The 14,760-nt window shown below is 48.8% G+C and overlaps 1 protein-coding gene across 3 annotated transcripts in view; it reads left to right on the forward strand.

Annotated features, from left to right (window-relative positions):
• CACNA2D2 (calcium voltage-gated channel auxiliary subunit alpha2delta 2) overlaps positions 1-14,760 on the forward strand; it is a 210,598-nt gene that overhangs the window by 55,529 nt on the left and 140,309 nt on the right. Inside the window, exon 1 of one of the 3 annotated variants that reach the window (XM_068201631.1) lies at positions 1,018-1,139. The exons of the other annotated variants lie outside the window; for them this stretch is intronic. Within the exon in view, the coding sequence (XP_068057732.1) occupies positions 1,131-1,139 (9 nt within the window). The 5' untranslated portion in view covers positions 1,018-1,130. Of the gene's footprint in view, positions 1-1,017; positions 1,140-14,760 lie in introns of those variants that run through there. 3 annotated transcript variants of the gene reach the window in all.

Genomic DNA, 14,760 nt, shown 5'->3' on the forward strand with positions numbered 1-14,760 from the left:
AGCCAAGTGTGACAGGCCACAGCCATAACACTTGGTAGAGAGGTGCAGAGGCCACAGAACAGGCAGTCCTGGCCAGGACGCTGCCTGTTTTTAATCTCACTTCTGTGCTATGTAGATATCTAGGCAAGAGATCCTTCTTGTCTAGGGTAAAGATGGAGTGGTGCTTAAACAGGTACTATTCATAGTACACAGCTAGCCAGGAGGTTTCTGGAGTGTTCCTCTAAGGTGATGGGTGCCTTGTTAGAGGTGAGGCTTAGAGCACTGCAGGCCAGCTGCTCCTGATTTCTTTCCTCCCCTGAGTGCTGGTTATGCAGTGTGTGGGTGGGTTATTTCTTTCTTAGTACAATGTCAACTGCTGGCTGAGCAATGCTGGGATTTATGTAAAGGTTGTGTGCTCTGATGGGGTGCAAGCAGCTCTGCCCAGGACCAGGCATGTTCCTGGGGAGCAGGCATGTTCTGCAGGTGCACTCACCTGTTGCAGAGGAGCCTGATCTCTGCACTGCCTTCTTGGGGTGAGCTGTTCAGGACCAACTCCTCACCCTTTGGTCTTATGCTGGTGTCTGCTTAATGGGATTTTTTCCACAAAAGGGTAGTGATGAATCACCCAGGCTAGACACTGCTGTCTAAGGCCACCAGCTGCTGCCCTTCAGGACAGTTGGATTTATACCTCGAAGCAGGTGTTGAATTCCTGATGCACAGAGCACTGCTGAGCTGGGAACTGCTCTGTCTGGTCTGCTGTCCATCCTACACGAGGCTGAATAATCCAGCTGTGCCTGCCTCTGCTGCTCTTAGCCAGGCTGGGATCTCCACAGCAGCACAAGGTGGGAAGGTGGTGGGTGTTGACCAGCCAGGAGAGCCCCAGTGTGTTAATGAGCCTCATGAACTTAACCAGCTTCACCTGGGACCCATGCTCAGCTCCTCAGGCTGAGGAGCTTCATTGGAGCTCAGCTCCTCATACCTTCCTGTGCTTGCTGGAGCTGTCCCCAGCGTTGTCCCTGCTGCTGGCTCCATGGGTGCACTCCAGATCCATGTTGGAGTTCCTTGCTGCTGCCTTCTCTCCTGGATGAGCCTCGCAGTGACAGGGCAGGTAGTCTGGTGTCTAGTCCTGTCTCTGACTGGACTTTGGATCTATGCTGCAGGTAACCTGTCTCTGCCTCTTTCTTGTTCCTGCCTGAGCTCTGTGGGTGGAGTTTGACTTGTCACCTCAGCTTGCCTAGGGCTGTTTGCTGGGTCTGCTCAGACTTGGTGGGACTGTACTGGGTTGGTGAGGGCTGCCCTGTGGTCACCCATGGCTCCTGCATTGTGTCCTGTGTAGAGAAGCCCTACTCTCTCTGCTCCCCGGTAGAGTCTTGTGGCTATAACAGGCTAATTCAGTGCTGCTCTTGAACCTTGAAGCAATCCTCTGGTCTGATTTGAAAATACACTTTTCTCGAGCTTCCACCTTCAGAGCTCTCCCTTGTCCTCTCCCAGGGTTTCAGGGCTGCTGGTGTTTGGGAGGTGGTGTGAAAAGTTTGTCCTGTTCTGGCTGAGAGGTGTTCCCCAGGCAAAGAAAGGGTCAAAGATGTTATTTATAGGGGTGCCAAAGTTTTAATGTGCGTACTGGGAATAGAGCAGGAATAATTTCTTGGAGGCACTAGGTATGCATAGCACTGCTCTGCACACAGGGGTTGAGCATGGACTGGGGGAGGGATCAACGGGAGCAAGTGATGCCAGCTGGAGACACCAGAAGCCTTTTAAAACAAGCTTGGAAGCAACACAAAACCCAACACACTTGCATATTCCAAGCAATGCACGTAAGCAAGACTCACTTTTACATTTTTCAGAGCAGATTAGCGATTTTCTAATTAGGGAAAGAGCCGAATATTGAGCACTGAAATGGATAAGCGACTTAAAAAGAACACAGAAAATCGCAAAGTGAAATCGCTTAAATCAGCCTTGTCTCCTCCCCCCACCCCCTTCATGCTTGGTATGCTGTTTATCTTGGCAAAGAGGGGAAAATAAATTCCCTGGAGGTGGCACATACACAGTGGTACCTGAATGTATCAGATATATCTATGCAGGGAGCTAAAAGTGCTAAACTGCAGATTTTTGAATCATTCTTCCAGACCTGCAAAAATATGAGCAAGGCTGCATCCCAGCAGGCTGGGGCTTGCGCTGTCTTTTGTACCAAGCAGCAGCTGTTTCCTGAATTTTGATCTGGTCATGGATTTAGGTGATCCCAGTAGCTGAGGGCTATTTGGCCCTTTGAGCAGTTCAACACTTGTGTTTGTGAAAGAGCAGAACATTGTCTTGGTTGTGATCCTGAATGAATTCCTGGATGCTGCCAGACGTAGGTCTTGAGACCCAAAATGTAGTTAGCCATGTTCTGCTATCAGAAAATATACTCTAAAGACTAGAGACCTGTTTTGCTTGTCAGGCCTGACCCTTGACCTTCTCGTGCCTTAGATTCATCATCTAAAATGGGGAATTACCAAACTTGGATTGCACCAGCCTGGATTGGTGCCTGGGCTGTGGAAGGGGCTAGCACAAGGTACCCTGGAGAGGTGCCAAAGGCAGTTTACACCAGGAAGTCTTTTCTTAGGCTCTTGTCCCAAGAAATGAAGGTTTAGGAGGTGTTACAAACTGTAAGGATGTGGGGCAGGGAGTGTATCTCACTGTGCACACAAGCAGTGCTTGCGTGCTGCAGCCGCTGCTGGACCATAAATAAATGTTAGTGGGCACTCTCTCTCCCAAAGCACCTATCACTGCTGCCATCCATGTGGAAAGAGGAAAGTAAATAGATTCTTGGATTGTCTTAAAGGCAGAGGGAATAGGATAGGATCAGTCTATTGGATTTGTTGAATAAACTACAAAAAATAAGATATAATTCTCTGCAGACACGGGTTAATGGGCTATGTTGTATTTTGCATTTCAAGCACCAGAGCATTCAAACCAAGCTGTCAGACTGGTGGGCTTGTTTGAATTAACCATGGCCTGGACTGGGCACAATATTTTTCTGACTTATTTATGCTGCAATAGAATTTATGCCTGGTTGCAGCAGGTGTGGTGTGCTCTGCTTGCCCAGGGAGGTATGCTCTCTGCCCCACCGTGCTTACAGTGGGAGTTACAAGTTGGGGAGCCAAAAAGCTTGTTTGTCTAAAAAACTGACCGTGCATCTGGGATTGCATCAGTGGTGTCCCAGGGAAAGGAAGGTAGCTTGCTGGCTGGATGTTTCTGGTGTAAATCCAGCCATGATCACTCCTATGTTTTAATCAAAACTTCTATCCAAAAGCCATGCACCAGCATGACTGGGTTTGCTGGCCGCTCCAACCCCTTCACCCTCTGTCTCTTCCCCCTTGTCTGGCCGAGGTGTTACAACACAGAAAAACCAGCGTTGTGCTGACACTGATGCTGCTTGTGCACTTCCCTGCTCTGTGAACACAAAAATGTGGCTCTTGGGTTTTGCCCTAAGAGGGTATGAAGTGTCAGGAAAATATGGTGTGCCCTTTTCTTTTAAATAGGGCCTTTGTACTGGCCTTAAAGAGAGGTAAGAGGGATTTGTGCATTCCCTGACAGCTGTGGGGAAGCGGAAACGTTTTATTCCATTCTCTAGATGAAGATCAGAGGTTGTGAGATGAGAGGAGAGAGGCTGGCAGTGGAACAACCCACAGGTTAATCACAGAGCTGGCATTTGGGAGATCCAGCTTCAGTTCCTACAGGGTATTTCTAAGTATTTAGCCAAAAGCAAATACATAAAGAAACTGAAGCGCACAAAAACATGAGAAATGATCAGCCCTGCAGCAGGCTCTGTTGTAGCTTTAAGCCATCTAAAGAAGTATCGTTATGTCCTATGAATTGTGTTCCAGTTGGAAAACCTTTGCTGTGCCTCAGCAGTTGCCTTGCATGCATACAGAGCACATCACTCTTATAATATAGATGGTATCTCCTGGTCACTTTTAAATTAACAGAGCCTCAGGTGTAAATTCATTGTAGTTTTCATTCCTGTTTCCTCTCCCCAAAGTACCTTGAGAATTGGAGATTTCAGCTGCGTAGAGGGACTTTGTGGGGGGCAGCTGTGCCTCAGCTGTGCTCTCAGGTGTCCCTTGCTGTCCTTCACACCATACTGCAGTCACCCAATGTGAGCAGGGCTCTCCTGGGCTGGCCTTGATGGACCGTCAGCCATGGGGCACAAGAGGATGTGGCTGGGCCTGTGATGCAGCAGGAGTGAACAAAACCCATCTCCCCTGGGTTGCACCCTCTCTCTAGAGCTGCAGCAGCCTGCTCTGCCAGTCTGTTTGCTGCCTCAAACCTAGGGGCTTTCATCAGCATTTTAGCTTTTCTAAAAAGTATAAAAGCTTGTCCCCATTCTCTGGCTCGGAAGACAAGGGGCATGGCATGGTTCATATCCTTGTGGCTGACCTCTTCTCCCCAGAGGAAATTAACCTCACCTGGGCTGTCTCTGCCAAAATGCCCTGGGGAGCCCTGGGACATGTCTGCTCTGGTGTGGATGGTGGTGAGGCAGTGCTGTGTCCCCCTTTAGTTGCTGGTGTGGAAACTGCCAGCAAGCCTCCAGTAGTGTGGAGTTAGTAGGGCAGGGTGGGTGTTTGCACACCTCTGGGAGAAGATGCCCTCGTGGCTGGGGTGCAGGGCTGGTGCTGTCCAAAGGTGTGCCCCCCCGTCTGCGGGGACATTGAGCTGTGAGGATGCCCAATGTCATTTTTCTCCAGGAGCTGAGATGCTGGCTTGCAAAAATCAGGAAAAATACATCACAGAGGAGTTCCAGCAAGGTCTTGCCACCTTTGTCAAGTAGCAGCCAACTTACCTCCCTCAGTGCCCAGGCAGGAAATAAAATTGCTAAATGAGTATATTTACCGCAAATGAATTTGTACCAAATCTTGTATGTGCAGCAAAATCCTCTTAGATGAGCGTCTGATAAAGGATTAAAACTATTAAATGATTAAAAAATCCCCTCTGCCAAATGGTGAAATATACAGATTATACGGTGCTTTGTTGTTTTGTTTTTCCCCTTGGCTTTGCTATTCCCACCCTCCTTGCTGTGTTTGAGGGGAGGGAAGAGAGGGAGAAAGGTCTCTGTTGCATCACCCCGAGGCACAAGGGGTGCCAGGGAGGCTGGCAGAGCTAGGGGGGCAGTGGTAAACTCCATCACCCTGCGGGAAGTGGGGAAACCTCTCCCAAACCTCTCCCAGCTGTATGCTCTGTCCTGCTTTTCTGGGGAGTAGATGGATTTCTCCTTAGTCTGGAGAGCTTTCCTCATGGGGAAAGACTGGGCACACTGGGAGGCTCCTGAAAATTTGGAAGCCAAAACTAGTGAAGCCAAGGAGCAAGACTAAACCCTACAGGAGGGCTGTTGCAGGCAGGATAACATTCCTGAGGAGTTCTTATGGGAACAGTCCTCTCCTTAGGCAAAAGAGAGGAAGGATTGATTTCAGGCAGCTCCTGAGCTGGCCCTCATCACCTGGGCTGCTGTGTCTCTGGGGAGGATCAGTGTTTCCTTCAGCTCTAGCACATGTCACCTCGGTGAGCTCGGCTGCAGAAATGTCCTGGAACTCAGCAGCTCCCTATGATTTGCATCACCTGTGTTGCAGCTGGTGGCACGTGACCTCAGTGGCATTGGGTGGCAGCAGACAGGGAAGTGTCACACCATGCCCCCTGTCAGAACTTCGTATCACTGTGACACGTGCAGGTCTCCTTGGGGTCTCCAGCCAAGCATTCAGGGCTTGCTAGGAGTTTCTTAGCCCACAGTTCTAAGGCAAAAATTGGCACTGCCCTGATATCAGAGGAAAAGTGCCAAATACTCTGTTGTAGGAGGGGTCCAGCTAAAGCTCCTCCTGATGCTGATCATGTTCACAAGGCTCAGGTGTGCTTTGTCCTCACCCTGAACTAGAGGGTGTGAGAAGATTTCATTGCTGTGGTTGTGTGCCTGGGTAATTCCTGATAGCTCTGGGAAAGTTGGCTGGGAGAAGGGGTAGGGATGGGACATGGGCCACTGCTACAACCATGAAGGTTGAAATGAGAGTGAGACATCAGCATCTCTGTTCTGAAAGGAGCTCTGCTGTGGGCTTGAGCAGAGCCAAGATTTCCCTCAGGCTGCCTAGGGTTTGCTTCTTGCTGCAGAGTTGGACCCACCAGCCGTGGGCTGCTGCTGAAAGTACCTGTTTCCCTGGTGTGCTGGGCACGGGCACTGCTCTGCAGAGGATGTTTTGGGGTCAGGCTGGATGAGATAACCACTTCATTAATGTAACCCTGATTAGGCAGTCAGGGACCACATCGGAGTCCAAGTTATTAGGAGCTGTCAGCAGCCAAGCGTTCAAGTGGAAGGATGGGAGAGGAGGAAGGAGAAGCCAAAGGGGCTATAGCAGTAGGGGTGTCAGCTCAGTATTTATGAGGGGAATAAGCCTCTGGTGTTTTATAGCCAGTAAGACGCTGTTTTCTCTGGGTCTGTTTGATTAGGTAGGATTATCTCAAGGGCTCAAATGGCACATCATTGATTTCTGCTCACTTTCATGGGGACATTCAGCAGCACTGATCTATCCCTCCTGCTTCCAGAGCACTAAGAGGGGGCAGCCACTGCTGGGGGGCAGCCTGTGCCAGGAGAGGTCCCTTATTTAGCCTGACTCCATCTCCCCTGCTCTCCTGCACTGTGCTCTTCATTTTGAGTGATAGCTTTGGGGCCATCACTCGCTGTCTCCCAAAATCAAGAGCTGGTACAATGATTCTGTCTCCTTGATGTTTCGGGGAGAGCTGGACAAGGGCAGGAAAGGAAAGAGGCAGGAGAGGAATTTACCAGCTCTGAGGGGAACTTGGAAAGCCACGGTTTCTAGCTGGTGTAGCACTGTGGGAATGAGGCATGATGAGGTAGGGACTCATCAGATTTAGGATTATTGGGGAGGTGATGGGTTTTCCAGCTTTCTGTGCCCAAGCTCTTATTTAGCATTCATTACGTATCTGGAAACTCAGTAGAAATCATATCCCAGGTACCAAATCCTCAGTAACCTGTCCTTGTGGGTGTCAGGGTGCTTCAGGTAAGGGCAGTGTGGTGCTGGCAGCAATGTCAGTGGGTAAGCCTGACCAAAGTGAGTCAAAGTATTTAAAGGCTGCAACAGAGAGCAGCCTGCCTCATTTCCATGTTGTAGCTGCTGGCAGAATCCTGAAATGAGATGGCAAATTGTTTTTGTAGCTCTTGTCCATATAAATTGGAGGCTGAGAGGTTATAGAGCAGACTTTTTTCAACAGAGTTATAGTCTTCTGGCCATGAGCAGAAGGATCTTTGTGCTGCAGTGGCAAAGAGCAGGGCAGGAGAAAAGGGAGTGTAAGGACAGGCTTTGCTTTATTCTAACCCATTAGACACGGGTGAAACCAGTGCATCTTCAGCAGCATTGGAATCGATTGCCATGTAGAGAATTGCAGAATATTTTGTGTTCTTTGGCACATGAGGTTGAAGGCAAGGACAGCATGGAAATGTGGGGGCTTAAAGGGACTGTTGTGGGTTTGAACAGTGATCTTGCTGGAAGGATACTGACTTGTATTTTGGTTTCTGGTTACCTCTGGCAGTCACTGGTGGGTAGGTTACTTCTGCCTCTTCCCGGTGCATGGGGGACAGTGACTTGTGAGCAGAGGAGTATCCTGAGCTGGTGGTTACCACCATGAACAGAGGGGCTATCGGCAGGAGAGGCTGGTGTGAGCTGCCAGGGCTGGCAACACCTCTGGGTGTCTCTAGTAAAGTTCAGTGACTCTGTTCCACTTGGCATCACAAAGCTGAATAACTTAACAAGCTTGAGGGCTCTGAAAGCACTGTCCTTGTTAGCTGGTCTCCTCTGAAAGCAGGGCCAAGGGACAGCTGGCTGAGAGGAGCAAAGCCATGGCATGGCAGGAGGATGGATGTGGGAGACAGAGGGCTCCTGGGATGGGGCTGAACTGTGGGCAGAGGAGCTGGTGCAGGCAGGTTGTTGTTATGATGCTGCAGTGCAAGTTGGGGCCAGAGTGGAGCATGGAGGAGAGAGTGGCAGGACCACTCAGACCCTGGAGTTTGCTGCTTCACTTGGGAACTGCAGACTGCATTCCTTTTTAACGCTCCTCTCTCTCTTTTTCTTTTTTTTTTTTTTTTTTTTTTTTTTTTTTTTTTTTGCAATTCAGAGGAAGTGCTAGCACTCAGCTCCTGCTGGGAAAAAAGTGCTGGAGCCCAGTGCCTGCCGGTCCCTGCTCGTGCTGTGCCCTGATTAGCAACTTGTGCTGGAGCACATCAGCACAGGGGGCTGGGCTGCTCAGGGAGCAATGGAGAGAAGGAGGGGACCATGGAGCTCTCAGCCCTCTCTTTGAGGAGCCTTTCTGCCTGGTTTGCAGTGCTGGCAGGGCACCGGGGCTGCAGCATGTGCTGCTGCCTCTGCCATGTGTGCCAGCCTGCCCGTGTCCTGCTGGCTTGCCGTGGCCTGACCTACCTTTCCCAGCTTGTTCTGCAGCCTGAGTTTCTTCAGCCTCTCTTGCTATAATGGAGGCATGAGCATAGGCTTTCCCTTCCTGCTGCCTCTCTGCCCAAACAGGCTGAGAAGCTGGATTTTTCCCCTGGCTGATGCTCAGGATGCTGTCCAGGCTTTCTTCTGGTGCCGTTCAGTAGGTGGGACTTGGATTAGACAGAGGGAAAAGAGTGGACAGATTGGGAGTTAAGCTGAGCCCTGCCAGGCTCATTTCAAGAAGGCCCTGAGGTGCCATTGGCAGTGTTCAGCCTGTCTTATGCCTTCGGTGCTGGCTGAAGAATGTCCAGGACTTGCCACTGCAGTAATAAAACCTCATTTTAGGCTCCCAGTCAACCAAAGCTGGTTTCCTCTTCCCCGAGGTCTGGAAACAGTAAAAACAACTGCTAGACAATTTCAGAGCTTTCAGTATAAGCCCAGAGCTCCAATGGACACCAGAAAATCTGCACCCTGTCCCTGCAAAAAAAGTTATATCCCCAGGGAATTAAAGAATCACCTGTACAATCATTTACTCCTATACACTGGGACTACTTGCTGCCATTAGTACTAAAAATGGTCCTATGGCAACTACAGGCTACCTCCTCCTCACTCCCACTTCAGTAATGAAAACACTCCTTTCTCTCTCCATCCTGAAGAGTTTTAATCAAATAAACCTGGCACTAATGCTCCTGAAAGGAGGATGCTCTCTGTCAGCCAAAATCTGTGCCTGTTTCATTTTCTTCTGATTTAATTTTCCAGAGATTAAGATCCTGCTCATCTCCACTCTCAGAACTTGGCTGCCTCTGTTTTGTTTGTTGGTTTTACTCTAGTGGGTTTTTCCTTTCTGTTGGTGGCTCTGTTTTGAAAATCCTGAAGCCCCAAGGGCTCTGATTCCCAAGGACCCAGCCGGCTGTGAAATCGATAGGGAGCTGAGCCTTCCCACACCTGGCAGCATCCCGCCTGCTCCTGCCCTTCGTGCCTGGAATGTGGCTTGTGTCTTCCTCCAAAGGGCTTTGGCATTGCTGCTGAGGAGTGTTTCTGCTGGGAATGTGTTTTCCCATAGCAGGGGCTATCTCCTGGCTGCCAGCTCCTCTTGCTCTATAAAAGGTTGTCTGTCTTTGCTGCCATCTTGGGTTCAGCATCTCCATGAAGCCTGAATGGCAGTAAAAATATCAACTTCTTATGTTAAAGACCCCAGAATCAGAGTTGGTCCCTCAGGGCTCTGCTCAGTCCTTTTGAATATCTCCAGGGAGGGAGGTCCCACAATCCCTCTGGACAACATTTACCAGGACTTGGTCTCCCTCACAGTGGGAATGGGGGGAAAAATAACGAGTTGTTTCTTTATGGTTTGATGGACCCTCTTGTGTTTCAGTGTGTGTCTGTTCCTTCTTTCCCTGCCACTGGGCAGCACTGAGAGGAGTCTGGCTCTGCCTTCTTTACAGCCTCCCTTCAGGTGTTTATAGACACTCATAAGATCCCCCTCAGCTTTCTCTTCTCCAGAATAAGCAGTCCCAGCTCTCTCAGCCTTCCCTTGTATGTGAGATGCTTCAGTCCTTTAACCATCTTAGTGGTTCTTTTCTGGACACTTTCCAGTAGTTCCATATCTCCCTTGTGCTGAGATCCCAGAACTGGCCCAGCACACCAGGAGTGACCTCACCAGTGCTGAGTGAAGGGGAAGGATCATCTCCCTCGACCTGCTGGCACTTCTCAGGCAGACCTGGGTACCATTGGCTGCCTTTGCTGCATGGACACATTGCTGCCTCATAGTCAACTTGGTGTCCCTCAAGGCCCCCAGCACCTTTGTCTGCAAAGGGAAAGGAGTAAGGGTTGTACCCTTGAAAGTCTGTGTGTAAGACACTGGCACAGGCTGCCCGGAGAAGCTGTGGCTGCCCCATCCCTGGAAGTGTTTGAGGCTGAGCTGGATGTGGCTTGGAGCATCTCTGGTCTAGGCGGAGGTGTCCCTGCCCATGGCAGGGGGGTAGAATGAGATGGTCTTTAAGGTCCCTTCTAACCCAAGCCATTCTGTGATTATTGGTGGGATAATCACAGCACATTCATACCTCTCCTTTCTGAGTGTGCCAGCACTTGACTGCACCCCATTCCTCTTGCCTTGGCAGACTGATGGGTTTTAGTTTCTGCAAAGCATGGGGCAGTTGGTCTTCAGCCCCGTGGTTTTGCCAAGTTATGGCTGATGCAGGGAAGACTGCCCATTTGAGAGAGGAATCCTGTGTTTGGGCTGATGGAGGGGAAGCGCCCCTAAAGCTGACCCACTCCCAACTGGCCTCTGAGCCCTGTTGTTTGTGAGGAGACTGAAACACCCAAATATTTCCAGCACTCTTTGCAGGCTGTGCAGATGTCTGGGGTCAGTGATGACAAATTATGTAGATTCCTCCCCCTTCCCTCTCTCCTTTCTCATTTCCATTATCTGCCTTTTGTAGAGGCTGTAATTTATTGCATTTTGCAACCTTGTAATTTATGGCTTTTTTATAATTCTTTTTGAGCTTTCAGAAGTAACAGCTCCATGTACCCCAGTGCATTTCATTGTCACACTTGAGGCTTTCCCACCTCCCCCTGCACTTCCACTCTTTTCTTGTAACTTGCCTGTTTACTTGCTAAATTATTATTGTGCACTCAATAAAAATTGCATTTAAAAAGTGATAACTGAAATGACATTTAACATGGAAAGCACTTAAGCATAATTACACTATATGCATTGCATCATTTTGTGACAGTTAATGAAAAAAAAATCTGAACAGGGTGTTTTGTTGGGGGCTGGAGAGATTGAGTACTGGCATTTCATTGCTTCTAGAAACATGGCTTTTATTTTCTCTGGAGGGCTTTGTCCTGGGATTTTTCTGCTTCCTCCTTCCTTGCTGCCACAGGTATCCTGTATCTGATGCAGTGGCACAGAGTGAAGAAGTCACTTCTGGCATTCCAAGGGCTTCAAGCTGGCATAACGTGCTCAGAGTTTGATATTCCCAGCTGGAAATTTTGAGAGGGTTAGCTTATTTGGATCAGTGACTTGAGCAGCTTTGCTGCAGAGTTGCTTCTGTTGGCACCAGGGCTGTGGTAAGGGGGAGAAGGTGGCAGCCCCGTGGCTGGCATGGTCCAATTGTGGATTCTGGGGTAACAGTGTCATCGCAGCTTTGGCTGCTGGTTGTGCCCTACAGGGATTTTTTGGAAGGAAGCTGCTGCTGGTGGTAGCTAGGAGCTAAACAGTTAATGTCCTTGCTTTGTACTGTTCAATGACTTCTACAGAAAGGGGGAAAGTGTGCCAACCCCTCGTGACCCCGTGGCTCATATCCTCACTGATATGACTACTTGATTATTAGATTACCTGCAAATCACAGCTCCTTGACCATCTGCTGTGTGAAACTCCTCAGCTCAACCCCAGCATCTGTCCAGCCTGGCCATGCAGACTGTGCTGAATTCCTGAGCAGATCAGCCTGGCTTTCCAGGCATTGTTTCTTCTGCCATGCTTTGTCTTGTCCTTTTCCTACCTACACACTGCAAAACTTCAGCATACGAGATGTTTCAGGGGTGATCCTCGTGCCTTGTTCTTATTCTCTTCTCCAGAAAGCGAGATGAGCTTGGTCAGACAGTCACACAGGCTGCAAACCAGCTCTGTAAATCAGAGCTGTCCCTATCTCATGCAGGGAACTGCAACTAGAGATGCAGATCACAGGTCCTGCATAACCAGGTTAGTCACCAATGTAGGAGCTGTGGTCTTCTCCTTCTGGGAGCTCTGAGCTGCGTGGAAAGGAATGATGAGGGGTGGAGCTCTTCCTGCACCTTAAGCAATGTGAAGAGACAAGAACAGGGACTCTGAGTAGCAGGGCACAGGAAGATCTGAAGAAGCATTTGAGATGTAGTGAGCAGATGATGGGAGCCACGGTGCTTGACATTTCCAGGCTGAGTGAGAGATTTTTGGAGCACGCCAAGGTAGACAGTACGTGTTTTCTGCAATTTGGAGGAGTAATCTTCAAGAAGCAGTGTCTGTGGCAGGTTTGGATACTGGTCCATGAATGGGAAGGGTAGTGGGCTTGTGGGGAAGTGAGTTAGGTAGGAGAAAATGGAAGCAAGCCTTTATTTGAAAAAGGAAGGGAGGGAAAAACCCCACCACTGAGAACATTAGTGTCCATGGACAAACTCCCCAGCTTATCCAGAAACAGCGTATTGCCTTTCTGTGGTGGTGTTGTGACTTGCCCTTCAAGTTAACAAACTGTTAACCACTTTATGGGTCATTTTGTTCAAAATGTTCACCAGAGCATTCTAAGGTTCAGGTACAGGAGGTTAGTGAACTCAGGCATTTTTTCCTCTTTTTCTACAAATACACGCATAACTAGAAACCATGCTGAGGCAGTAATAACCAATATAACTGGGAAAGGAATCTCCTGGAGAGATTATGCTTTTTTGAGGCATTTCTGGTTGCTTGTATTTTTTTTTAATTGTGATTTTTCTGAGTTGACTTAAAAAATTTCTATTGATGAAATCCTCATCTGCTTGACAATCAGTCTCATCTGGGAACTATTTGGCATTATCTTGGCTTAATTCATTAGTAAGAATAAAAAAAGAGCATTAAAAGTGGACATCTCCATTGAGAGCACTTAATTCTTTGTAACAAGAGTCAATTATGCCCTATTGAGTAAGTGGTTCTGCGTGGGGCTTACTTGAGAAATTCCTCAGCCTGAGAGGGAGAGCCTGGGAAAATAAAGTGGAAGGAGGGCAGAACCCCACACTCGCAGGAGATTTGCAAAATGCCTGTTTTGCCTTGGACATGCCCATGGCCTGAGCAGGAGGCTGGGAGGCAGGGGCTGGTGGTGCCAGGTCTGATCTGCAGCCTGGCTCTGTCGCGGGGAGGGAGGGAGGGGAGCAGTTCTCCTGTGAGCTCAGCAAGTGGCTGGAACACGTTTGCTCTCATGATGGGTTTATGGCTGAGACTCTGCTTCCCTCCCCAAGTCCTCTGGTACTTCACAACAGCACTTTACTTCTGAGGTAATGGGGCTGAATGCTCCTGCACTGTGCTCTCAGAGGAGAAAACACTGGCGTTTTCTTGTTTTGCTTCTGATCCACCGTTGTATTGGGACCCCTTTGAGATGGTGGCATGTTCACTGTGCGGGTGCTCAGTGTCAGACCGTCCTTACCGAGTCTGCGCCTTGCTCAGATGGGGAGCTGGGTGTGGGTTTGGTGCCGAGAACCAAATCCAGACCATGGGATGTTGCTGAGTTTCTAATTTCGGCAGGAATTAATTCCAGCAGCCCTGTTGTCTGTGTTTTTCAAGAGATGAAGTGCAGGTTCTTTCTGACAGTGTAAGCTGTGACACCAGGTGTGCCAGAAAGACAGCAACACTCACTCAGGGCATGGGGGTTTTCTGATGGTGGTGATAATTTTGATAAATTGGAGGAGGAGACATATACAGTAGGAAAGGAAATAGCACTAAAAGAAGTAAATTGTGAAGCCTGTTTCCTGCTACACTTTCTGTAGCTAAAATGTAGTGGTACTTTAAGATGTGTATTGATCATCCAAACATGGAGATATATGTGGTCTATATAATCATCTAAGTTTTATTTATGACACAGACCCAAGTCAGAACTGTTATTAATATAATTGCAAATCCACTTTTCTATTATCTGATCAACTAAACTGCATTGCAAAGTAGCCTTGGGGGTTGCCCAGCCTGGAGTGCAGTGACACACTTCAGGATTGTGGGAGTGAGCAGAGTGCTGCTGCAATGCTGTGGAGCTCCATCCATGAGCCACTGGGCTTGAAAAAATAAGCTGTAGAATAAACCCCTGACATTTGGAACAAGAGGCAAAATTCCATAGCCCTTGGAAATTATGTTTTTCTATTTAGAACTCACTCCCAAGTTTTAGAAGGGAAGTTACAAGGTGGCATTAAAAAGCACCTGCTGCATCACCATCACGTCTCACCATCTGAGTTTAAATGTCTCATCTGAAAAAACTCCCAACCAGGTTTCTTTTCAAGTAATTGAGGCTGCTTGGGTTTCAGCTTGTGCCGCTGCTGTTTAGAGTAATGCTAATTAACATTCTGGGCAAAGGAGCACCGACTGGGGAAGTGCTTATGATTTGTAAATGCCACTTTGCTCTTCTGGCGCTATTGCTCCAGGGAGAGGATTTCTTTCATCTGATTCCTGTTTTCCCTCCTCCCTCCAACTGTCTTGGAGTAAAGCTGATGGTTGGGCACATATTTTGCCTTAAGCATATGCATGACTTTTCACTACCTGTGCAATGGTGGGTGAATCTGCACGGACGTGAGGGGACCCGCGTGCGTGCAGAGCAGGGACGTGCTGCTC

The sequence above is a fragment of the Anomalospiza imberbis genome, chromosome 11 (assembly GCF_031753505.1).
Source record: "Anomalospiza imberbis isolate Cuckoo-Finch-1a 21T00152 chromosome 11, ASM3175350v1, whole genome shotgun sequence".
In the NCBI taxonomy this organism is placed as follows: domain Eukaryota; kingdom Metazoa; phylum Chordata; class Aves; order Passeriformes; family Viduidae; genus Anomalospiza; species Anomalospiza imberbis.